General features: G+C 40.3%; 1 protein-coding gene across 3 annotated transcripts in view; it reads right to left on the reverse strand.

Moving 5' to 3' along the window:
• Nucleotides 1–23814, reverse strand: part of spock2 (SPARC (osteonectin), cwcv and kazal like domains proteoglycan 2) — a 29154-nt gene that overhangs the window by 1436 nt on the left and 3904 nt on the right. Inside the window, exons 2-10 of one of the 3 annotated variants that reach the window (XM_044137409.1) lie at nt 11447–11455; nt 10944–10989; nt 4393–4507; nt 3954–4059; nt 2386–2494; nt 2093–2227; nt 1275–1493; nt 1041–1103; nt 74–205 (exon numbers count right to left, since the gene is read on the reverse strand). In XM_044137409.1, the coding sequence (XP_043993344.1) occupies nt 74–205; nt 1041–1103; nt 1275–1493; nt 2093–2227; nt 2386–2494; nt 3954–4059; nt 4393–4507; nt 10944–10989; nt 11447–11455 (934 nt within the window). Of the gene's footprint in view, nt 1–73; nt 206–1040; nt 1104–1274; nt 1494–2092; nt 2228–2385; nt 2495–3953; nt 4060–4392; nt 4508–4600; nt 4877–10943; nt 10990–11446; nt 11456–23814 lie in introns of those variants that run through there. The other 2 variants (XM_044137410.1, XM_044137411.1) reach the window with 2 other exon arrangements.

Below are 23814 nucleotides of genomic sequence, written 5' to 3' on the forward strand. Positions count from 1 at the left end.
TGTTCCTGTCGTTCAGATCCCGGCATCATTTCACAAACTCCCCGACGGCTGTTGAAACCTTGTCGAGGCTTACCGCAATCCGGCTTGCCACGAATCCTAGACCCCGCGACTTCTCCTCCGTTTTGGTCGACGCACCAGCACTCGCCCCTGTCGCACTGCTGCTTCCTGTAGTAGCCGTCCTCGTTGCAGCTGGGGATGAATCGGCCTGCACACGCACAAGCTTAAATCAGTGAGAGTCAAGTGTGGGCCTTCCCTTCCACGCCCCATTGAAAAAGAAATCCAGAATAGTGACTTTTTTGTCCCAGACTGCCCACAGTCTAGGTGGCCATTAATTTGCAGCAAGAAGTAATAAGCCCTCACACCATACAAAAACGTGTTTCCAGCAAGATGCAAAACAAATATCCATAGACTGCATAGACTAGATAGCAATTTTCTTGCTGAAAGGAAGCTTCCTAGTGGGAGTGGTTTATTTTCGCAGCTTTCAAACTGACCCGGTCCTTGCCAGAACCAAAAGATCGGGACGAGGGATGCAAGAAATGAGGTCAAAAAGAGCCTGAAAAGTTTTATTATTGGACTGTGAGATTCACGCACATGCAAAGAAACTTAAACTTCTCATATGCAAAGACGGGTTAAAAATGAAATATCCCACAGACTAGATATTTATTACGTAGTTAAAATAAAAATAAATAAAAGCCAAACAGAGGCCTAATCCAATCTTTCAGGGGAACATCTGAGTGTCTTGCTGGCAGGCAGCTCTCTGCTCACCACTCTGTGTCCTTGGAGAGGCCTGACTCAGAGCCCAGTCAGCCAACCAACCAAATTCTGCAGTACATACACACTCTCACACACTGATATACAAATCTGGATGCTTACATATTCATCTGCTTACACACTATACAGAGGATAGACAGAGGGTTGTGTCTTGTGTTAGCACTACATCACTCACAGAGTGGATCCAGTTATTTATCTAACAGAACCACCAGATGAAGACATCCACTGCTAAACGTGTTGGCATGGAGCTGCAGAATATTAATACATACCAAACTTTTTCTTTCCACCGTCCAGAACTTGAATCCTCTCCAGTTCTGCTAGGCAGGGCGGCTCTTAAACAAGATAGAAGGAGATTGTTTTTACAAGAGGAGGTGGAACCATTTTACCTGACAAAGTGACGCAAGGCTGAATTGTAAGACTAATATTACTGGAGCAACAGATAGCACACAGGCAGCAGACACTGCCAGCAGAAAGTCACAGTAGAGAGCCTCAGAAATACTCACTCTCCCTCCAGAAGCAGAGGCACCATTCAGCCGTGGAAACCTTTCCATCCCTGTAGGAGTCGCAGGAGTTGAAAAATGGCCGGATGCAGACCTCGTATTTGTCCAGGTTGATGGCAGCCAGCTCGGCCTGATCCAGGTAAAGGTCGTTATTGGTGTCGAGCTTGGAGAACATCCAACCTATGGAGTCCTTACAGCTGGCGACCAGGCTCCTGTCCAGCACTGCTGACACAAACTCATTTACTCTTATTGTGCAAACAGCTGCACAAATAATACATACAATGTAGTACATCAAATCTGGTCAATGGTCTGAGGAGGTACACCATCATTCACACTTATTGGTGAAATTTACATTTACTCTGTAGGAAAATAATACTAAATTTAGCACAATTTATCTTTTTGACAAAATCACTGATGCCACTCTGACAACTTCTCATGAAGTTCATGTGACTTAAAGATCTTGCATTATATGTTTTTTAGGCTCATGGTGTCATTTTATAGCATAACCAAGTAACTATGTTAGCTCCAGTTGTTGCAAAATGCTACATACATATATATCAAATATGGCTTAAATGAAATTTAACATCACAGTTTAATGTCTTGAAACAGTGCCAAGAGTCTCTTTAAAAACTCGACACAACACTGCTCCTCTATAAACCCTTTAGCAATGTTTTTAACCGTCTTTTGACAGTTCTGTCAGATTTGACTGACAGAATTTTCTTATGTTCTTTTAGAAATTAAATAAAATAAAACAGTCGATTTAGAGTTGCTGAAAAATGTTTTCATAATGCTGTGGTGATTAATTGAGAAAAGGCTCTAACCTGACGTAGTGCTGGCTGCTGGGGTTCTGGCCCCTTGCTTGCTGTTATTGTTCTGCTTGGCGTTGGTCTGCAGGAGCTGGAACCAGTCCTTCAGACGCTCGCCGAGATCAGACAGATCCTGCCCGGTGCAGCTCTCTGTGAAAGCCAGATGGAGGGATACGCATGACGTATTTTCTGCACGTAGAGGGCATGTCATACTACAAAAAAAACGAGGAGGCTGATATAAAACTAGCGCAGCTATCACGCTTGTGGACTACAGTTATTAATTATTTTGCCACAAATTTGGATCTCACCGTGTTTCCCCTCCCTGGACACAGGCGCTGCAGTTGGGCAAGGACACAGACCTGAACACTTCAGGGTGAGAGCTTTCCCAGTAAGACACGCCTGCTGCTCTAGCTTGCACTGCAACACACACACACACACACAGGATCATTACATGTAGACACACAAGCCAGCAGCGTCGACAAGGGGACACAAAGGTGAACCAAAATGAGTTATTGCTGCAACACAGATCAAATATTCATGAGGCGACTGACTGTAAACCCCCGATTCAAATCTGAGACTTGCCCCCAAATGTGTCGACATCCAACCTCTGCTCACTCGCAGAGGTCAGGAATAGGGATCCATGAGACAAAGCATTAATCAATAAATACACAGGACCCTGTCACCGCGAGTTGCCAATTGGTCCCTCTGAGGTAGCATATCATGGCTCTTTGTCCTGGGTTTTCCCAGGAGAAGCTCCTCACACGGCTCAGATCAGAGTGTTCTTCTGTTTTTATCCCAAACTACACGGCACGCTGTCAGAATACATAACAGATTTATCGCTTTTAATAGCCGTGTGTGTGTGTCTTCACGCAACATATGCTTCCCAAACACATTAAGTAAGCACCACAGCAAAGGTGATGTTTAACCAATGCATTCATTTCCATATTTTGTACTGCCTCAGTAAGAGGAACGCAGCCAAGATTATTATTATTTTTTTCCCCTTTTGATTTTATGGACGTTCAGTGATTATTTCTGTTTAATCCTGAGTAAATAAAATATTGTTTTATAGCCATCTGGAAAGGACAGAGGTAAATAATGAGTAATACGCCAATGAACACATTATCATCTCAAGAATATATAGTAAACAGGAGTGTAGGAGTGGATAATATGATTCAGTGAAACTGAGCTAACTAGTCATATTCAGTAATAGAACATTTTGCTCACTTATTAGATCAAAAGTAAAAGAAAGACCTTCTAGCATGTACTAAACATACTTTTCCTTAAGCCTTCATTTCGACATTAAACATGTTTCTTCTACTCAATATAACTCATTTAATATTCTAATATTAAATATTTTATTTTCATAAGCTGTATGCAGAAAATCATCATAATTATGCAAAATAAAGGCCTTAAAACACCAGTCTGTAATCTACATAGTGTGTTTCAGCTGGTGAATTGAGTTACTGATATAAATTAAGTTTTCAATGATATTCTAATGTACTGAATGGGCCTCTCCTTGCAATAGTGAGGACTTTATTATTTCAGATTTCAACTAGAGAGCAAAGTGAACAAAGTACTAAATGTAAATAAAGCTCAATGACCAAATGACCAAGACCTTCTCAGTGCAAGACAACAACTCACAAAAACAAAAAAATTCCCCCATCAACAATGTGAAATCTGTTAAAAAATACAGTAAACAGTACTCAAATGTTACACTTTGACTTCTGTCTTGAGTCATTACTGTTTCATATTGTAACAGTATTTTAAGCTGTCTTCCTTCACTTTAGGTAAAATGTTGTCAATGTGCTACTAGTTTAGTCTAGGGAGTTTCTACAGTACGAGTTTGTACAGAGCCTCTAAACATGGGAAAACGTACCTTTGAGGCGTAGTTGTGTCCGTCTGATCCACACACTGGCCCGGTGGAGGAGATGGGACATGGCTGGCAGTTCCCATCAGGAGAGCGCAGCGCGGGCTGCTTCAGTCTGTGGGTTAGGGGACATGCAAATACTTCACCCTTACTTCATCAAGCTAAGACTGCCACTGCCATATTAACTCAGAGTAGAGACTCAGCAGCTCCAGGCTGGGCATGAGATCAAGATGCAAACAGTCCCCTCCATGTTGTCTGAATGTATTAGCTTCTCATTACACAGCAGGAGCTCTCTTATTGTTCCCACTCTGGCCAGCAGCAAAACACATCCCACTCTAGCAGCAGTGTAGACTATCAGTGTTGACCTCGTGTCAGTGTGCTGGAGGACGTTTTCTCAATCTTCCTGTGTTTGGGGAATTAGTCAGTCAGTCTTTCTACACACGCTCACCTGTGCTCCAGCTTCTTGCGGTTGACGCACACGGCTCTCTGGTAGCCCTGGGCGATGCACACCTTGTGTCGGCTACACTTAACCTTCTGACAGGGGTCCTTGGTGGTGTCTACATCTGGGAAACAGACAGGAAATTAGACGTGAACGGTGATGCTTCCACAGCTTCATTTTTCTGCTAACAAATAGATTCCTCTGCATATAGTTTTACATTTGGCCTCCAGCCTCAGCTCCCACGTGGCTCGCCTTGACTTACTCAGAAAGACCCGAGAGTTGGTCTGAATTATTACATAAGTGCAGAGCTGTTGCTTTTTTGATGTCATAAAATTACATTAAGATCTGTATTGAACTGAAGAAAAATAAAGGAGGACGTTCTTACAAATAAAAGCTTGAAACACTTTGTAACAACATTTTGCTACTAGCAAAACAAAGTTTTGGTTTTGTTGCTGTCACAGAATTCCACCATGGCTGTGACATTGCTTTCTATTTTCCTCAAGGCACACTGTCCTGCACGTTTCAGGAGTTTCCTTGCTTCAACCCAGCTGATTCCAATTGATGGCTGATTAACAGGCACTTGCTGAACTGCAATCGCCTGAATCAGGAACGTTAAAGCAGGGAAACATCTAAAATATGCAGGGCAGTGTGCCATGAGGCCCAGGGCTGGGGAACACTGCTCTAGACTACAGCATGCCAAGGTGAGTAAATCTTCATCAGTGAAGACAGATTGTTTGCATAGCATAGTATGAGGCTCCTGCTGCAACATTTATGCAGTGCTTGTGTAAATATTGCAGCAATAGTAATGGGAGGCAATAGTATTCACCTATAGCAGCATACAGTATGTTTGCACGTCATTAAAGTGCAAGATGTGTAACACTTTGATAGTTCCAATGTTCAAAACAGAGCACTTTGTCTTGGGATTAGAAGCTGTGCATCTGCTGCCTACAGTGCAACAAAAGAGCAGAGCCTGTATAAATACCGTAAGGAAATGTTTGTTTTTCATGGCCTGTTACTGAAGGAATATGCCCTCTGCTGTGATCTGAGGACATGGTGGTGCTTTTTTTTTTTTTTTAATGCTTGGTCAGTTTGTAACAAACAAATTTGAACCCTACTGTATCATCTGTTCCAATCTCTCTGCCACCATGGGTAGGAACAAAGTCGTACCAAAAGACATCTGTGACATCATATCAGATCTGCATAAGCCTGGAATGGGCCTCAAGGCGGTCAACAAGAATCTGGTTGAGTTATTTCAACGTGGAAGAATTATAAAGTCAACATTCACTTCCTTTGTCTAGGGCTTCATAAAAGATATTGTTATTGTTACACATTTTGTACCAGGTTGTCTTAAATTTGACATTGAACATCTAACTGATTCCAGAAGAAATTAGGAGAAGGTTCTGCAGTAATATGAGAACAAAATCAGACTATTTGGGCTCAACACAGACCTGCTCTGAATGCCCAAATGCAGAGTCCTCACCTACTCAGAATTATTGGGAAACATCTGGATAGGGTCATGTATCAAGAAATCTTGGACAAGAACATTCTTCTCTCAGCCATAAACAACTGAGGATGACAATGGCTACTCTTATTTTAGCGCTACATCAATTAGTCACGTTTTTTGTATTAAAGTGGTGGAACTGTTACAATCTTTTTGATTTATTTATGGACATTACATACTAAACTTTAGCTGACTCTGACAGAGAAAAGCTTCTTGCTACTTAAACTAAATCTAAATCGCTTGCTCGGTGTGTCTTCATCTATCACTCACTCCTGAAGCAGCTAACGCTGGACAGTGTATCAGCCTTCCTCTATATGGTCATCTGTCACGGCTATCTACTCCGAACAGGCCTCCCAGAGCCTGACCTGGAAGTGGCCTTGCCGTCCTTTTTAACACCGGGCGGTCTTCCATTCATCTACATGTCTGCCTTTGTTCGCTGCCAGAGCAGCAAACAGAAAAGGGGGCGGAGGAGGCAACTCATCTGTGCGCCTGTAAATCATACTCGAATTCATTTTCTTCTCTCACTGAGTGCCGTTTTTATAGCTATATTATCATTAAGCAGACAGGCTTATCGTCTCCTCTCTTTTTTTCCCCCCCTTCCACTGAATATATTAATGCGGCAAATTCCCATGGATTATTGTAGCCGTCGGACAGATATTTGATTTTTAGAAGCAAATCCAAAACAATACGACGAGCTGTCGGGACTGAGATTGTTACATAAGTGACAGGCTGACTGCTCCGCTGCAGGAACTGTGAATGTCCAAATGCAGACTCCTCACCTACTGAGAATATCGACATTAAAGCCTTATATTTGTTTAACTTTCTGTAGGTCTCCCGCAGCGCCACCAGCTTCCTCTGCTCTCCACCCTTTTTGTCCATTTTGTCTTTCTGATGCAGGTCTGTTGTTCAATACCCACCAGGACACAAGCAAAAATACAGCACCGGGAGTCAAACATTGTATACAAAATGTATTTTAAGCAAACCTTTTACTGGAACAATAACGAAACAAAAATAATCCTGCCTTCTGGGATGAAAGCATTTCTGATGAAATTTTGTCCCCTGTGAGCAGCTAGAATTCTGGCACAGCGTTGTGTTGTGAGTGCAGAAGCATAAGGTGGCTGCCTGAGCCTCATGTTAACTTAACAAGCTTCCACGGATTAAAGCAGTGCCTGCAATGATGACGTTTCCATAGCAACAAGCTCTCCGTGGTCTGAGTATCATTTCTTGGTAGACTGTGATTTGCAGCCCAATCTGCTGCTTCTGAGAATCCTCTCTAGATGTGTTTGAAACCCCCGATGTCCGACCGTTCCACAAATCGGCATCTCTTTCACCTTTTAGCATTCCTTCGTGCAGCTTCCAACGTCCGCATCACGCCCTCTCCTTCTGAGTCTGCATGGTCTGTGCTTACTACTTCCTCCATCCATCCGTCCTTTCTGCGTCTAATTCCTGAAAGCCACTTTCTTTCTGAAAGACTCTTCTTTGGTATTAAACTAATGCCTGCAGAGGAAAACCTCTCCTAATTAGGCCTGCCAGTGCTTCTCTCTAATCCAATCCAGATTTGCATGAGGTTTATCCCATCAGATTGAGGATAGTTGGAATGGGGCTCAGGCCACATCCTCATCATCAACTCTTTTATCCTCTATTTACAAAGCCGGCCAGTGATGTCAGAGCTATGCAGTCTTCAATTGATGGTATGCAAAACTGTCCGTTGCACTTTAAATGTCACCACATTTTTCATTTTACAACCTCTAGATTCTGGGTATTTTATTGAGATTGTCAGTTTTGATTCGTGATTCAAACAGTTGAATTTTCATACGATCAGTTGCTGCGGAAACTTTCTAATCATATATTTATTTAAGTCAAGTGTGCAGCAGCAGGAAAATACTGAAAACATAGTGGACAGTAGCCCCTGAAGACCAGGACTGAGATCTAAACCGTTCCACTTTAGCTCTAGAATGAATGTTTATGGTTGATTTTATGCACGAAGGAGAACCTAAAGTCTTGGTCTTGTGCAGCCTTGTCGTTTCCTCTCATATGTCACATTTTGCTTGTAGGCTTAAATGTAAAACTAATCTGAATAGAGCATCTTTTGCCACATGGTTGGCATGTCTCCTACATCGTTTGAGGGATTTAAAAGGATTTTATATGACTTTCTTGCAACAATAGCTTTTGCTTTTATATAAAAACCTGATTTGTAAAGCTCACTAATGTTCTCTAGTCTAGCAAATCTTTGAGGTCTTTACAAGACAGCCATATTTAAACTGAGATTAAATTACATCCAGACTCTAGTTACTTATTAGGTGAATTCTGATGGTAATTGGTTAAAGGTTTAGTCAGGGGGTTCATTATAAATGCTCATCACTCTTTTCAGATTTCGAAAAGATGGTGAAGGATTAATGAAATACTGAAACAATTAAATGAAATCAGTGTCAATAAGATGGATGATGAAAACCTAAAAAAAAAAAAAAAGGTGCACTGGGTTTAATTTGAAGCCGTCCCATTTACAACCTCACGAGTAGCAAAAGAAAAGGCTGCATGTGAAGTGATTCCAGACATCTTTTGAGATGTTTGACAGCTCAGAGGTTATTCTTCACTTGTGTTCAAAAATAGTAGAATTTTTTTCCAGCAAAAAAAAACAATTGAACTGCTGGTGCTTCATCTGATGCAGAAATGCAGGGCCTTGTTAGCAACCTCATAGCATCAGTGTCTGTGCATTTGAAGAACCATGTCACCAATAATCTATCAAAAGCCTCAAGAGGTGTTAAACTCCAAACCTTAGAGTGTGCACTCAGCGAGTTTTACTATCTTCTTACTGTCTGCCATTGATCTGAAGCCAATGATTTGCCACAAAGTGTCTATTCACCATTCATCGGGCCTTCCGATATCGGTGTCTAAGGATCCAATGTAAACTGAAAAGTCCTAAAGGATGAGGCACTTCCGTGAGCTGTATTGCAAACCTTGGACTGCTAGTGTGGGTGTATGTGCACACTTGTTTGCTCTTAGAAGTCTAAATTACAAGCGCCCCGGCTGCAGTGTTTGCTGTCTTAGGAGCGGGGTGATTCAATCAGAAGCTAGATTGATGAATCAACTGCAGAAATCAGCTCCAAATTACCCTGACATCTCCCTCGCTCAGTACACTGCTGACTTAAGAGCAGTCAGCTGCTGCCGTGTCTGAATGCAAATTCGAACATCAGCCTGTTGTCTGCGTTGGCTTTCTAACTCTGAGCGTAAGGAGTGTTGACAGTTCTGAAGCTCTGCCTTCCTGTGCATGGACGCCTGGCTGAGAAATGACGCCCGGAGGCACAGTGCTCCGGAGTGAAGACATCACACTGATTTAGGGATGTCTCAAAGGGACAAATCTCTTTTCACTTCTGCGCTTCATTAGGCCACTCATAAAGGAAGGCAGATCAATGGTGGGAGGTAGAAGAGTCCCATCAAAAGTGAGGAAGGGAAGTAGATTAAAGGCTTGAAACTGCAGAAAATCAAAGTCGAAATCCTCCTTTCTGTAGCGCGACCTTAATCCTTACAACGTTACTTGATGAATCCTGATCAGTGACAGTTCGGTTGGCTGTGAAACCAAACAGCTGGTAATTAAAGTGATCTTCGATGCTTAATGACATCAAAACAAGCCAAATTTTACAATATTTGACCTAGTAACAGGTGAAAATAAAGAAGTTCCAACAATTATTATTATTTTTTTTTAACGTAATTTTTAATGAGATCTCATAATATTAAAAACATGCTATATTTCTTATGTAAATAAAGTTTGCCTCGTGTCGTGGCTGTTTGCATGTGAATTAATGCATCTGTTTACGATGCTAATGTTAAAGCAAGAAAGGAGTTAAACTGCTGCCCTGTTGTGTTAATTTAAATATGCTCAGTGAGAGCAATTTGGGTAAATGGGGAAAAAAAAATGTGACTAAGAAATTATTCGCAAGCATTGGAAAGAAAAACTGTTGTCTTATATTTAGCAGGCCTAATACAGATGTCCTTCCTTGAACAATTAATCAAAGTACATTAACTTCCACCCTCTCATCTTATGCCGCCACTTCTCTGTCAAGCTTTTTATGACGAAGTATAATTAGTCTTTCATTAGAGTTCTTGGAAATTGTGCTAATGTGCTCTGCTCTTCAACTGACTCCACTTAAGCTGCAAATCGCCCAACAAAAGACAACAATAGCTGACAACTCAACTCTGTGTCAGGACTTTGCTTTGAGGGAACTCAATTAGGGCCGCAGTAGCTGCAGGAGTCGGGAAGGTGACTGCAGACAGCAGAGAAAAAAAATAATAAAGAGGAAACAGAAAGAGGTTCTGCTAGGTTGAAGTTAAGGCAATTCTGTCATCACTGGAGGGCAAATCACTCGTACAAATAAAGCAGAACACCAAGATCGTTCAGAGGAGTTGTTTTTACAAAAATTGCCTCTCACTACACAGTTAATGTTGAGCTTTCAAATGGAGGAAAATCTGGCTTTGGCTTGTGTGTGCCTTTCAATATCTTTAATGCGTCTCTTTGACTTATCAAAGCTTTATATTAAATTATACGGATAAACAACGGCTTAAAAATACCCTTACAGCTAATGCATAATATTACCATCCATTAAATGAATTTCACAGGTTAGGAGAAACAAAAATAAACAATATAGATGTTTTGAAAGAAATGAAAAAATGTCTTGGCCAACTCCGCTTAGTGATTGTTTGCTCCCCTCTGGGAATAACCAATCTCCAGTACAAGTAATTCCCCTCCAAAACAGTTGGTGGCAGCAGTGATATTTGCTGCCACCAACCATATTTATCCACTTGAAGAAAATAATGAATTATTTGGAAAATGCAGATGTGGCTCTGGCACTAATCAGTGGCTGCTCCTCTCCTGAGTGAGCAACGGTCTCAACCTGGACATCCCTAAATAATTATGTCAAAAAAAAAAAAAAAAAGAACTATATGGCTGGTTGTTTCAGGTGAGTAATTTTGCTACCATACTACCAATAACAAAAGCTCCTTATTTGCTTCCAAAAACTGAAATAACCACACATTCAGACAACACAGGGAGTGTGAGACTTACTGTCGTTAGAGCCTTGATTTTCATCCCAGGTTCGCACATAATCATCCTGCAGAAACATTGATAAAAGAAAGTGGTGTTTTTAGCAGCTGCAAGAAAAAAACAACAAAGTGTCGCAGGTAGTTTGAAAGATACAACATCCGAGTATCACACAGCAAAAGAAATGTGACTTCTTTTATCACCCCGCACCAACTATTATGTGAAGGCTGGCGTGATAAGTGACTATCAGTCGGATAAAACAGGTACATTCTGCTCTGCATGTTTTATGTAAATAAGTTTAACAAATCTGCCGATAAGTGGGACATATGCGTTTATTGGGAACGTGTCTTTTAATTGGACTCCTTCTCCCCCCCCCCCGCATTTTAATTAGAACATTGTTCGTTCTAATTAAATTACAGAAGACAGGTGAAGGGGAAAAAAGAAATGACACACAAACTTATAGTAAAAGACAATGAATGGAGAGAAGAATTGTAGAAAAGCAGTAAATAAAAGGAAAGACAACTGACCTCAACCTCCTGGCGAAACGAGAGCAAAAAGAGAGAAAAGAGTCAGTTTCAGTAAAGAGAAAAAAATGAATTTCAAGTTCAGGTATAAAGCTGCATTCAGTGATATTAAGAGTTTGATGATGGAAACAGACAGTGTTTCTTCTGCATAATTTAAATCTGTCAAAAAGGCAAGAAAACTGCAAAAAAAGAAAAAAAAAGTAAACCACAAGGACATTCCTTAGCATAAAACTCGTACTATAATCAGTCAGATATGAATAAAAACATGGGTTAGCAAGTATTTCAGTTTGGAAGAAGCCTAGAAAAATCATTCACACCAAATTCTCAAAACGCCCACATTTGCAAACGTGTTAAAGCGCACATGATTAGATCTGCTTTAGATCAAAGAACCCCCTCAGGCTAGGCTGCATATGTAAAGCTATTAGTGCATATTGCCGCATCTGATATAATACAAACATGAGTCATTTCAAAATGTTTCCTGTTTAGCCACACAAGCAATCCTTAAGCGAAGACTTACTCACCACTATAAACATTTACTGCACCAGAAGCAAAAAGCCAGCGGCTCCTCAGGAGGCGATAAATTCCCAACAACATGTGAAATAAACAGCCTTCATTGAAGCAGGGATCGCTGCCACAACTTTTTATATTTGCACACAAACATGGACTTAGGCATTACTCGCCTTAAGGTGCATTATGGACGTATTCACACCTTTTGTACGTAGATCAATACAAGATACTGCAGAGCAAATGCAAATCTGGAAACTTTGCTCGTATTCAGGTCCCCAAAGTTAGCACTTAGTAAAACAAATTTTCATTGCATTGCAATTACAGTGACACATGTAGAAACATTTTTTTTTATCATTATTTGAGAAAACAGCTGAAGATCAATCAGATTGGATGAAGATGATCTGTGAGAAACTAATTTCAAGTTTTGCCACTAATTTTGATTTGGATTTAGGTCTAGATGTTAACTGGGCCACTCCAACACACACACACACATATATATAATATTCAGATCTAGAATTGTTCTTGCCGTATGCTTTGTGCCGTTGCCTTTCTAGAAGGTAATCTTCCTCTTATCTCAAGTGTTCTGCAGCCTCTATCAGATTTTCTTTTTCTACAATTGCCATGTTGTTAGCTTTCTATCCACTTTGAGAGCAGTTTCCCTTTCCAACGATATCACCACCACCATGTTTCACTATGGAGACAGTGTTTTCAGGATCATGTCCCGGTTCAGTCACAAGTACGGTTTCAAAATATGCAGGACCACGTTCTACCATGTTTGCCGAGTCCCCTTCATGGGTGGTGGGAAAGTGCAAAAGTGACTTCTTTCCTCTTGCTGCTCTTTCACAAAGCCCAGATTTGTGTACAACTAATAGTTTTCCTGTCAACAGATTCTCCCACTTGAGCTGTGAATCTCAGCTTTCCCACTGTTTCCATGTGTCTCTTGGCTTTGATTAACATACTTCTTGCCTGGTCTGCCAGTAAACTTGTGCTTGTAACATCCTCCCATGTTAAGGTAATGCACTGAGTGGTATTCTGCAAGATATTCAAAGGTTGAGATACTGTTTTTATAATCTAATTCTACATTAATTTTTACCAAATCTTCATCCACGATCTGTCTACTCTGTTCCTTTTGTCTTCATGATGCTGCAGGTCCATTAATGTTCTCTGACAAGCAAAGACGAGATGTGTATTTACTGGTATCAGAAAGGGGGTATTCTTCTTACAGACTGGGTGACTTCTGAAGGCAGTTGATTGGGAATGAAGCAGGTTAGATATAAATGTGTTCACGTTCTTCCTTGTAAACATTTATAAAAATCCATGTCCCGTGTTCCTTTCACTCCACAGCATCGATCAATCATGTAGAATCCCAGGATACATAAATGTTTGTGGTACGTGAAAGGCATCCAGGGGTATAAAGTGTATCCTCCACCTGCTGCAGTCCTTTTTTATCACCAAAACATACACCTGCAGTGAGCTGTCTTTGTCGGCTGAACTACATGAGTGATTGTCAGCTATGTTGTTCAACCTTGTCGGCTTTGACGGAGGCCAACATTACAGCCGGGTGAGACCTCAAACAGTTTACGACCTGGCCGTTAATCTGATGCCTCCCCTGCCTCCTTTATCGATGCCGCGGCTCCTGCATTATTTAGCAACCTTTCTGTATTTGTGCTCCTGCCAGCACAGATAAGGAAACCATCCTGCAGCACCGACAAGACTGAAAATCAATGATTTTATAAAAGAGAGGCAGCACAAAATGTATTTGGGGAAGAAATAAATTCTCCCAGCTGAACACTGAGAGTGAGCTCGACGCATGGAGAGAGGTGGCACAATGGAGAGGTTGCACCGCGTGTATCTTCACAGACCAAAATGCAGGTGTGAAAGACAGCTAGGTTTAACACTGAAGTGATTAAAGGAGAGATAAAAACACTGAGCTATGTCCGGGAGCTGTAGGATCAAGCTATAAGATCGCAAGAAACCGAGGAGCTTAGCATCTCTAACAAAGTGCCAAAATACTGACTGACGGAGAACGTGATGAAAAACATACAAACTCAGAATAAAGCAAGGTTTTGACAGACGGAAACTGTGTCTGTTCAGTAGCAGGACAAAAGAACAAACAGTCAGGTGGCTGAAATGTGAGTATACGACTTTGTGGGTCTGTTTGACAAACCGCTTGTGTTGCTGACAGGCATTTCTCAGCAAATGTCAGCTGTCAGCTGCAGCCTGTGTTCACCGAAGGGGTTTGTGCATAGCGCGCCGCTGCGTCATCAGCACCAAAGGTAATAACCCTCTTCTGTAGCAATCTGCTGTTACCAGATAAAGGTTTCCCACTCAACCTTTTCTAGCAATTACTGTAATATTGTCCTTTAGTGGATTCATTAGCCACAATCAAAAATCTCATCGAGGAAACAATGGTTGAAGAATCCCAGGGGGCGATGCGATTTATGCATTGTTTTATTTTATGTGTGCCCGTGAGATGACAACACAAGCATAAGTGTTTGTAATCACTAAGTGTTTCCAACCTTACTAGGATTAAAAACAAATACTGTCCTTGTCCAAAAGATTTCATACCTTGGTCTCTACACTCTAAAAATACTGAGCAATTTATACAATATTTAGGATTATAATCATTTTGAAAGCTTTATGTAACCCTGAGTGGTTCCATCCTTCCTTCTGTCAGTCAGTGTTAGCTGTAACATCACTTTGCTTCTGTCCCACACTCTGTGTTCTCATGCAGCGTTTCATAATGCAGCTGGATTCCCAGCGAAGTGCTTTCGTTGCTTCTTTCTGACAACACACAACTGACCGAATGTGGGGAAAAAGAGACTGCAATGAAGCCCGATGGGCTAGCTTATTAAGCAACATTCCTTGCCTCCAAAACCGTGCCATCGTTTGACTGAATCGCCAAAGACAGAAGCTGGTCTTAACTCGGTCTCTGAAGGAACCGAGTTTGCATGTTCAGCTCACAGTTGTGTGACTCACTGTGAAAGGCGGTCAGAAGGACATGTAGCAAGAAAAGCAAATGATGCTGTGTGTTTCTCTCTGTAGCATAAGCTACATATATTCCTAAATTTGGCGGACCAAGTTGTTCAGCTGATAACAAACAGCAGAAGTCGTCTTGTATCTGTGAATTAGAAGGATAAGTTTGAATGTTCATGCAAACTTGTATTATCTTGTTCAACACAATATTTAGGATCTTGTTAAACAGTTGTCAGTCAAGCATGCAGTATTTCTTTGAAAACGTAATGTCATGAACCCTCTGGAACAATATACCAGAAACTCCACGTTAATTGTGCTGCAAAACCATACAGGCAACAACGTAAAACTAAGTATGTGAACATCACAGAGGTAAAGAAGAGGAAGACTAAAATGACTAATATTCTGTAAACAATGAAGGCATAAAGTTCCCATAACCAGACCAGTGAAAGTAAACCTGGAGGTAAACCTGTTTGAATGATGTGTGTGCCCAACTGATTTTTTTTTTTTTTTTTTTTTGGAGGGGATTTTATTGTGATCCATAGGGGCCCCAGAAGAAAATCTTTGGGAACCAGTGTTCTACACCACTTACCATGGCGCACATTTGGTGGAAATGTTGATCTTATAAAATCTCAAAATTTCCTTTTACCATCAGACAAAAGTCTGGGCAGTTCCACAGACCTTCATTGTTCATCACCTTCCAACATTTAAAATCCTCTGACCCGCATGTCTTCTGGTTTTAGTGCTAAGTTTTATGATTTTATCTTCTTTTTATTGATCAAGACACCTTTTGTGTACAAATTAATATTCTTCAGGTGGTACTGACAAACCTTCAAAACGTCAACTTAACATACGGGACTTTTTAAACCACACGACTAAGCACTTCATTTATTTTACTTAAATCAACATTCATGAAACAAAAATCAGCCAAGTTAGTATTTCAGGTAGCTGGATTAAATGACTCGCAAACAAAATATACAATTCATTATTTAAAGAAAAACAAAAAAGCCACTCTGAGGTTGTCGGCACTATAACATATAATACTGCATTCAACATCACTTCAAATCCTCCCACCTAGTGTTTTTTTCGTAAGCACTCACTAGCTGTTCACAGCTTCTCTGGGTTGGTGTCATACAGAGCATGGCAGAGATGAAACAAAGCTCCCTCCCTCACCAATATTCTCATTCCATACATTCTCTTATCTTCAGTGAGCACTGAGCTGCAGGGCATGAGACACAAACCTCCTTATTCCTGCACGCACGCAAGAGGACTCTAAGCGGATGCTTCGCGATCACAGAGCATAAGCATGAAATGATGAGGGGATGGAGGAGCGGGTTATACAAGACAGCTTTGAGTGATGGGTAAATAAAAGGTGAAGCAGAGGTGAGAGCATTCTGGGAACCGATGAATACTTAAAAGGAGAGCGAAGGCAACAAAACATCTACTGTTTTTATGTGAACTCAAGTTCTCGACAAGAGCAATTAAATTTTAAATCTTGCATGCTTATGTAATTTTTCTCTCCTATAATATTTTTTAAAAATGTCTAAAATGGAACAATCTTGAATAACGTGACCACTTCTGAATCATTTTTTTTAATCATTTGAAACCTTTTTGTCCACCAGTGAAACACTTAATGGGAAACCTAACAATTAAAAAAGTTTCTCAAATGTATTGTAAAATTTGTACTTTATTTTATAGCCTAGGCAACACTCTGCTGTATGTTTGACTGGAAATATTGAACGATTGGGATTTTGTTTCGTCCCGACAGAGTTACAGTTTCTGAGTGAGTTGGTAATAACACTCCCAGACAGAGGGTGACGCCAAATATGACTGAAAAAACAACGACAGGTCATACAACAGGCAATTTCATAAAGAACTATTTTTGAGGATAAATGTGCTTTTTTCCCAGGCTTAGGTTGAACTTTTCAGGAATAAACACTCACAGGTGCGTCTGGTGTAAAACAATGGAGGAAGATGCAGAAAAGCACTACATGCTTACGCCAAAGTATGATGGAGGATCTGTGACGCTGCGGGCCTGTTTTTCTCCATGTGGTCTGGAAAACTTGTTCATGTAATGCAAAACAAAAAATATTTCAAATTTATTAGACTAAATACTTCCAGTCCCTGAGAGCCACTGTCCTGCAATTTACAAACATTTTTGTTCAAACACATGTGAATAAAATGAACAGCTCATAACCAGGCTTCTGCAGAATGTAATAATATGATATTCATGAGTGGTGGAGCATGAAAAAGTCACAGGATAGTGGCTGTCAGGACTTGAGTAAGACTACCTTGATGTAGGGAGATTGTGCAAAGATCCCTCTGTCTGCATGCTCCAATCTTAAAATGTTATGTGTCCTGCTTGCAAAATAGGATTTTATAATGTTTCATCACCAAGGTTACCAGCAAGTGTGGCAAGAAAATATGAATCATTTTAATCTAAATGCCTAAAAAAGCTACTAACATACTTTAAGCTGAAGATCGAATAGGCATAGGTCAGTTACTGATATAAAGGTATACAGATGGTCTAGGGTTTCTATATCCTCCCTCTCCATCACAGTCTCGGTCAGATGGATTTAAGGAGGTACCTAAATGTTTGCCTGGTCATGGAAAACACGAGCAGTTATTGTGTAGACATCAGACCTCAGGCAACATGGTGGTGTGGCTGTCAGTACCTATATGCTTCTCTGATTTCAGTCTGGTCTCCTAAGGCTTCACCGGGCTTTATATGTTCCCTCTGTGTCTTCAAGTGCCCAAATCTTTTCTCACAGAATCAAAAGAAACATGCAGTTGGCCAAGAGCGAGTCTGTACATGCACGGTTGTCTCCATGCTGGCCCCGTTATGGATTTTGAGATACTTTCTTTGCAGACCACACCAACACTCAGAAACAGCCACAAAAATTCCACTTGTCCCACAAAATGTCTGTGCACTCAGGCAGGCCCTGTACTCACTGTCTATAAATAACAGTGGCCCTTGTGCCCCTCAGGGCCCCTGTGGGGAATCAGAAAACAGTCTGCAACTCGCAAGAGAATCAGGTACAAACAGCAAGACCCGTCACACTCCACTGGAGACACCAGGCTCGATGGAAAACAAGACATGTACGGCAATGGAAAAATCAATGGAGTTGCCTGGGTGAGCGGTACGAGAAGGATGAGAATCGGGCCCCGTGATTTGAGGGAGAAGCGGCTAAAAGAAGGTATCTGAATAAGAGGCACAAATAGAACCACGTTAAGAGGGCTAAATTTGGCTCCTTCAGAGGAACAGCAGACTGGGAATGACATTCATTGAGCTACTGGTGGAATTTTGGCAGATAACGCAAATAATCCACAAACACCAACATGTTTTAATAAAATCCCAACACTGGATGTCCTTGGTTCCCGTTTGTGCCTATTTAAGGTTGGCCCTTTCTTGTCTTGTTTTAGCTCAGAAAAACATGTTCTTTTTGCTCTAAATTTAGCTTAGACAAAGATGCTGAAAGTCTGGCTTTATTAGAGTATTTGATCAACCCGGGCTATCTTTCTGTCCAAAATTTAGACATCATTAAACATCTATAGGTAGGTGTAACTGATACATTTCAATCTGGACTTAATCCTGCAGCTCTCATTTCTTTGTTCTCTATTTCTGACTGTGGTGATCTACCCAGATTTCTTTGAAAAACTTCCATGCACCCCTTATGTTCCTGGAAATCTCCATCTAATGCTGGTTACTAAGACACCGGCAACTCAAGTGCTAATCACCTCAATCCCCACTGTGAAACAATGTGATGGCAGCATCGTTCTGTGGGGATGTTATTCTGCATACAGAGTAACTTGACAACAGCTGAAGACAGAAAGCCTACTTACAGATGCCTTGCATTTGATGACCTGACCCAGCCAAGATAAGAAGGGAGTAACTTCAGAAGCAAAATGTAGATGTCCTTGAGCTGCCCAGCCAGAAGCCGGACTTAAATCCACTTTGGCAAGTGGCCGTCTTCCCGTGCTGCCGTTCCAATCTGACTGAGCTTAGAAGGATCTTTAGGAAAAAAACAGGTGTAAAGAACGCCCCAAAACAGATGTGCCAAACTGGGAATAACATAACAAAGAAGACTTTAGACAATGCTTCAACAAAAATATTATACCATATTATACCATGAGTGCAAATGCTTATAAAATACTGTGTTCACAAGCTGGGCAAAATGAAATTTGCACGGCTGTTTTTTCCCTCACATGGAAGAACAGTGTGTATATCTTAGGGAAAAATCCTCAAATGTGTTCTAGAATGAGCCTGAAATGTAAGTAAATCTGAAAAGGTTAAGGACTCGTAACCTTAAGGAAGATGAACACTTTCTGGTGTTGCTGTATATAAAATATATATGCAGCGTTGCTCTGTGCGTGCGTCTAACTTGTTTTTCTCCTGAGTTTTATTACTGTTAACACATTCCTAGCAAGGATTCTCCCCGAGGCCCAAACAACTGGGTTGCTCTTGTTATTTGATCAAAACCTTTTGCATCAACAACTGAAGCTCCAGAATCTGAACTCACACTGGTTGTTACTCAGGCTGCTTTGGGCCAAACATCAGTAATGGTAGAGACAACCGCTGTGGCTAAAGATCTTATGGGACCTACTGCCATGTCTGGTTTAATATTCTTAATTTAAATCTGCATAACACCTCCAATTCCACAAAAATTACACTAGAGTTTTAATACTGATAAACAAAGGGCATAAACACCCTGAAACCAACAGTTGTTTACAAATGAACCCTTTCTATTGATCAGAGCTAATAATGCAAAACAAAACTCCTACATAGTAATATATGTAAATCAGTGTAGTTTAGACTTTAGAAAACACTTCCTCTTTAAGAGACTTAGATGTATTTTACTTTATTGTGTGTAGTTTTTATATTTTCTAGTGGTTTTTTTTATTGAAAACACTACAAATTTAGTAAATTATTACTATTATAAATACTTAATCTGAATAAAATATTTTGTTGTTCAGTCTAGTTTTTTTGTGCTCCACCTTTATTCATGTGAATATTCAATAAACAGCATAGGTTATGTTTTGAATGAACAAGATGGAGATTAAGGTGGATTCTACTTGATTATTGCTACTTGCTACTTGTTCAATATTCACTTCAATATGCAAGAATTTTAAACAAAATTTCAATCAGAAATCACATTAATGCTGCAACGCACATTTAGTTGTCAATTCAGTTGAATCCATATTTTGTACACCTGATAACTGTAACTATCACGGTGTACTAAATGTGATTTAGACAACACAGCAATATGCAGCTCTGGAAAAAATTAAGAGACCACTGCAAAATGATCACTTCTCTGATTCCACTCTCTATAGGTATATGTTGGAGTAAAATGAACATTGTTCTTTTATTTTATGAACTACTGACAACATGTCTCTGAAATTCCAAGAAAAAATGTTGTATTTATTTGCAGAAAATGAGAAATGGTCAAAATCACAAGAACGATGCCGTGCTTTCAGACCTAAAATAATGCAAAGAAAACACGTTCATGTTCTTTTAGAAACAACAATACTAATGTTTTAACTCAGGAAGAGTTCAGAAATCAATATTTGGTGGAATAAGAAGAAGGTTTTTAAGGTGGTTCAGTGCAGTGGGCTCTTCAATTTTATATGTTGGGCAGAAACTTCAGTTTTTGTCTGACCTGCACAGAGAACCCTCTGCCATGTGTTGTCTGTGCCCCCTCCATAACCTCTGCATGAGCAGAATACAAATAAATGCTATGTTTTACATTTACACAAAACATGCATTATTTTCCTTTCACTTCACAACTATGTACGTTTTGTGTTGTGTACTTTTGCAGGGCACTGCAGTTATCCTTATGTTTGCATACAAAAAGAAATGACACACCAATCTGATAAATGTATGATGTTCAGAACATCAATTTGGATCTACTAGCTAATTTAAAATCACTGACCTCTTTACAACGCCTGTGCCTTCGGCTGCGGTTTAGCTCCTAATGAAAGACTGTCTCTTTGGTCTTCATTGCGATCACAGCCCTGCTACACCCCTCCTACACAGCAAAGACACCCCACAGAGCCACCGCTAGTCATTTCAAGCCCTGAACAGTGCTGAACGGACCACACAGGCCCGAACAGTTGGACACGATTATGATGCAGTCCATCTGCCTTTGCTGCAGATATTCTGGAAGTTCGAGGTCGAAATAAGAACCTGGAATATGATAAGGAGTGACTCATGGCCAGGGCGAAAGCATGGCTAGGAAGACTAATGGGTTTCAGATAAGCTGTTATCATCACCCATGTTATTAATGCATCTGAGGGAGTCTGGTTGAACATTAGGGAACACTGGGTGGCTCAGCCAGACTGAACTCCATTGCTGATAATTTACTGCTACTACAGTTTGTCTTTAATGGAGTATTTGGCTCTGCTGCTACAGATGCCATTATCCACAATTATGCTTTGTACACTGCAGTGTAATGATAAAACACTGTGGTGAACATATATACAGAGGTTTATGAAGGCCTAATGCCAGTAAATGCAAATGATAGGCAAGAAGACTAAAAAAACACTGCAGAGGTAAAAACAGAAAGAAAAAAAAGTTATTGAAATGTAAACCAAATAAATATCACATTTTATTCATAACTGCTCAAAGAGTCAGCTACTACCACCTCTTTGCACAGTGAGCCCACTGACACTGTTGAGGGGTCTGATGTTTTCGTTTTTAGGCACAAAGGATTTACTGCTCAATAACAACAAACCTGAATGGAGAACAGGTGCAGGAAGGCTCGGTGCTGGATGCTTCCTGACCGCCTGACTGCTGGGGCGTGCCTTTTCAGGATAAGGATTTAACAAACACACCCAGATGGCTCCAAACCCTTTTGGATGTCTCTGTGCTGCCGTGTGTGATGTGTGAAAGTAAAGATGACCTGCACAATCAAGCATGTCGCGTATAATCAGCGTTCTTTTGATTGCACTCGATTTGTAGTTTAATCTTAAAACCGCAGAATTATTACGGTAAAAACAACGGCCCATCTTCAGTGTACTTAATTTTACCGTAATGTTGTCTTTAATGGTCTTTGAATGATAATCTATGAGGTCATCCAAAATGCTTCTGTAAGAAACAACCGACACTAAAAAATGGATCACATCACACCAGCCCTTAAATATTTGCTGGCTTTCTGATTCATAGATGTTAAAAACCAGGTCATCGGCTTTAGGGTACTGAGCCGTCATGTGCTTAAAAATATTTCTGAGTTGCTTCTCGGGTACGAACCATGACGAGCCCTCAGTTCTGTTCCAGTATTCCCAGGACCAGAACTTAACAAGGTGAGGCAGCATTCGGTTTTGATGACCCTCAATTCTGGAAGAATCTCCCTTTGCATTTGTTCCTTCATTTTCTGTAAACTTTTTCCTTAGAAGTTTACAGAAAAATAAACAAAATTTGGTTTGATTTATTAGTTGCAAATATTACATGTTTTTAATTTAAAAGAACTATTTTTATATTTTATAAGTATCGAGAAATTGGATGATGACAGGAATTGGCCTATTTCACACTTGACACGTTCTATTGCTTAAAAGTCCACGTTTGTCCAATCAGTGAATGCACAATACCTTCATGCTAACAGGTTGTTGTAGCGACAACGGTGTGGAAGTCAGTACTGAGAGAAGATTCAAAGATAAATTTAAGTACTGACATATTTAAAAATGAAGCGAGAGGAAACACAAAACTTGTTACAAACTTATAGAAAGGAGACTGTGCTGTATGCAGAGGATATGTGCTGCTCAACCAGGCAACCAGAAAAGAGAATCAGATTTCAGCAGATAACAGGAAGGCTGTATGTATTACATTTTTCTAATGAAAATATATCTCATATTGATTTTTGCTCCTGGACAGCATTTGTTCTCTTTCCCACATACCTTTACAAGGCTTGTATGCTAATGGAAAATCAATGGAGTTGCCTAGGTGATATATGTGCATATGTATATGTATTTAAGTATCCAACACAGTAAAGGATCGTTATCAAAGGAAAAGAAGAATTTTAAAGTTTGTCATCTTCCAGCTTACTGTGGGACTTGCGCTAACCTTGAGGAAACTCACTTCTAATTTAGAAAGACTAAAAGAAATCTCGCAGTCTAAATGCACTGCGCTGAAAAACTCAGCTGAGTGTCAAAAGAAAAAAACTGAATTTGTGGCCATCATCAGTAAATAAATAAAACAACATTTGGTTCCAGGCGTGCAATGCTGGAAAAACAGAATAAATGACCATACATCACTGCTACTGTTATTTTAATTCAAACTGACACTAATGATGTTATTGTGTATAAAATAAAGTCGTAGATTTGCATTCATTTCCCACAGCCGTCTTTCCTGTTGCCCGGTTTATCTTTTCTTTTTTTCCTTAGGATTTAGTGCATTAGTGGAATGAAATGTTGAGTGCACCTGTCAGATTAAAGGATTGAAGGTATCCCCCTTTATTATTTGTTGACTGTTACTGTTAAATTTAATCGCCTTGTCTTCCTGTGAAATAAATTGCATCGGAGCGTGGGAGCCGTTTTTTACTTGAAGCGAAAGAGCCTCTTATCCCGATTCTGCTTTTACATCCCGCGGAAGAATAAATATGAAATATTTACAGTGCGCCCTGCACACAGTCTGCAGCCGGTGCTGTGTGTTTGTGTTTATCTGAGTGCATACATGTGAAAGGATGGAGTTGCAGAGCTTTCCTTGTTGTGTGGCGTTTGATTATTGCTTCCTTGACTTGGATCTGTAATATTCCAGCTCTAATATCTCAGAGGAATATGTGCATCAGCATCAATTTATTTCATTATATTTGTGTCATTGGCAATAATTTGCACATCAACACACATTCTTTTTTTTTTTTTTTTTTAGCTCAAAGGCCAAGATGAAGCACAGCCAATTA

Source organism: Gambusia affinis, linkage group LG13 (genome assembly GCF_019740435.1).
Source record: "Gambusia affinis linkage group LG13, SWU_Gaff_1.0, whole genome shotgun sequence".
Taxonomy (NCBI): Eukaryota; Metazoa; Chordata; class Actinopteri; order Cyprinodontiformes; family Poeciliidae; genus Gambusia; species Gambusia affinis.